Source organism: Malus domestica, chromosome 03 (assembly GCF_042453785.1).
Source record: "Malus domestica chromosome 03, GDT2T_hap1".
NCBI classification, from domain to species: Eukaryota; Viridiplantae; Streptophyta; class Magnoliopsida; order Rosales; family Rosaceae; genus Malus; species Malus domestica.
The window spans coordinates 37,177,331-37,180,373 of NC_091663.1; the positions used below are offsets into that span (position 1 = coordinate 37,177,331).

At 41.5% G+C, this 3,043-nt stretch overlaps 1 protein-coding gene across 1 annotated transcript; it reads right to left on the reverse strand.

Moving 5' to 3' along the window:
• Window positions 1-291: 291 nt before the first annotated feature.
• On the reverse strand, window positions 292-2,641 carry LOC103427444 (probable pectinesterase/pectinesterase inhibitor 7). Its single transcript, XM_008365497.4, has 2 exons — window positions 1,489-2,641; window positions 292-1,141 (listed from the first exon to the last, which is right to left on the reverse strand). Exons 1-2 carry the CDS (start codon window positions 2,504-2,506, stop codon window positions 450-452), a joined length of 1,710 nt encoding a protein of 569 aa, XP_008363719.3. The 5' UTR covers window positions 2,507-2,641; the 3' UTR covers window positions 292-449.
• Between the last annotated feature and the right edge of the window lie 402 nt (window positions 2,642-3,043).

Consider the following 3,043-nt stretch of genomic DNA (forward strand, 5'->3'; position numbering starts at 1 on the left):
TTTACTAACAACGAACTACAAAAAGTGTACTCCAATCTTTTGATGTATATGCTTCAAATTTGACAAATTGTATTAAGAGGCATCAAGAAAGTTTCTTCTAACATGATTGTTATAAAGCCAATCAGTTACAATACAAAATAAGGGGGTGTGATATCCACACGCCCTATTTTACTTCTCACACACTTTTTTAATTTTCAACTGTCTGATCGGATGGATTAATCTAGATCAACGGACAGAAATAATCAAGGGGTGTGTGAGAAGTAAAATGAGGTGTGTGGATAGCACATCCCAAAATAAAACCACTTATAATATTGTATCCGAAATTGTAAATTGAGAATGCTTAATTGGGCATTACATGCTTATTACTTCACTTTAAAAAATGGCAAGGAGAAAGAATAGTAAAAGAGAAGATTAAAAAATGGCCTGCAAATTGCAATCCAAGAACTTTATCAAATTAATCCGCCGGTGTAAGGCACTCCGGTTTGAGGCAACCAATCATCTCCCAGCAAGAAATTAGTCACCGTGAAATTAGCGGCGTCGGTAGAATTAATCACATGATAACCGGGCCACGTAACTCTGTTCGTAGTGTTCGATCCGGGTCCAGTGTTGTTGTACTCAGCGTAATACAATGTGCTTAGCGCAAAATCTCCGTCCCAAGCGCGCCAACCAACAGATTCCACCAAGCTATCAATGTAAGACTGCATGTAAACTGTCCTAGAATACTCCTTCCATGGCCTGCCCAAATAAGTCTTTGTACTGCTGTTGCTAGAGGCTAAATCATCGGCGGCACGAATGGTGCAATTATGAATCGAAGTGCCTGTGTTTTGGTTCGGATCTGTTCTACCCTGAGCCGTAATGGCGTTGAACTGACCGCTCATCGGCAGGCGGGGATAAATGTTGCAGTTTTGGAAAACCACTGCAGCATTTCCAAATATGAAGTCTACGGTGCCGTATATGTCACATTCTCTGTAGAATTGCCGAAGAGAATGTGTGTATAGTGTGTCTTGGTACGCTTCAAAGCTGCAACTATAAAAGGTTGACAGATCCGCGCCGCTTCGGACTGCAACCGCTTGGTGCTTGATTGCTCCGGCGGTGTTGCGGAACGTTATGTTCACCGCTACAAATCCAGGTGCAACCACAGCTGCAATATTTATCATATTCGAGAACTTGTAAGATACTAATTCAACATTATATAATGACTACTGATATTATAGAAAATGCACATAAATCAATTTGACCGTTCTCGTCAAATATTAAGTGGCTTTTGGTTTAGCTCTTCTTGACAATTAAAGCACTTTTAAATGTTCAATGACATCGTTTTCTGTCATGCTCATTCAAAGCAACTCTCTTGAATGTTTAAGAAAAGTCTTAATGATTTTTAAATAAAAGTATTAAGGTGTTACGTAACCAATATCAAATAGCTAATTGTGTTGTTAAACCGTCAATTATAATAGAATGAATTTTAATTTCTTGTTTAAGACTACTTACCAAATGTTGCAGAGTTGAAAGTTGTCCATCCATCAACAACGCTCCGGTTACCGGTGATAATCGTCTGGTTAATGCCGTCTCCGACCATCATTAAGTACCTCTTATTTTTAGCAACCGAGACGTACTCTTCATAAACACCGGCTGTGACATAGATCAAGAAGTACCCATCAGTTGGTGCAGAGTTGTTTGGAGCCGCCGCAATGGCGTCATTGATGGTGGAGAAGTTTCCGGTTCCGTCCCGACTCACCGTCACGATCTCACTCACTAACACTTCATCGTCCGCCGTCTCCGTCTGCAGCATCTTCCGCTTGCTCACGCTCTCGTAAACGGCACGCGTTTTGCTCGACATCTTCAGCGGCAAGCGTCCGTTCTTGAAGCCCCGCTGCGTCCTAGTCGGGCGCCACGCGGCTTGTTTCTTCTTCTTGGGAACCCACCCTTTGGTAAAAAGTGCTAGTGAAACGCTGTAGAATTTAGTGTCGTTTTTGAGCGGGGCGGAGAGGCCGTTTTTCAGACTCCACGCCGACGCGGTGGACTGAATGCCATCGAAACATGTTTGCTGGTTGGTGAGAATGGCGCTGAGGAGGGTTTGGACGTCGTTGGCTTTGAGTGTGGAAAGGGTTTTGCTAGTTTTATTGACGGTTTCAAAACTGTTGAGCAAAAAGTCCATGTTGAGGCCGGCAAGCAGCAGGCAGTCCTCGAGAGCTCGGACGGCGGTAAGTGACAAAGTAGAACGTCTTTGGAGATACTTGTCGATAAGTTTTAAGAATTCTCGGGATTGGGATAAGGACTTTCGGACGGAGAAACGGCCGTAGAAGTAGACATTTTCGGGTTTGTGGTTGTGAGGGAGGACAGATTTGCAAAAGGAAGGGTCGGGGGTGGATTTGCAAATGGTTCCGGCAGAGACAGTGGTTGAAGAGTTATCCGCGGCTAAAGATAGAGTGGCAAAGAGTGGAACGAGAAGGATGAGAAATGAAGCTAAAAGATTGAGGGATGAGATTAGCTTAGAATTATAAGCCATTTGGATTGGAATTTGAATTAGTATTGTATACTATTTAGTGGAGTTGATGATTGGTGATAGGCTTGATTCATATATATATATATACACACACACATAGGAGGCGAGAGAGGGAGCTGGATTATTTTTCTGGCTTGATAATATGGTGGTTGGAGTGAACAATTTTTTTGTGGGTATTCGTATTTGTGAGGTCAACTGAATTGTAAGACTTTGTGTACAAATACGCGTTAGATCTCAGACTTGATGTTATTTGTACATGCAAACGTCGACTAATAGTAGTATGTAGTCATCCTAGTCCCATTCATCCAATAGAATAATGTGGTCTCGTTGTTTTAGCGAGTGATTTTTTTGGAAACATAGGTGCCAGTCTGTAAGGTATTTTGCTTCTGTTACCTTTTTTGCAGATTTATACCAATTTCTCTTAGTTCGTATGGTAATCGTATAAGAGTTCTATATTACCTTTTGTACGTACTCTCTTGTATTTGTTTGGTTCTCACAATGCATTCATTCTATATTGTTGTAAAATAAAATAAAATAAAA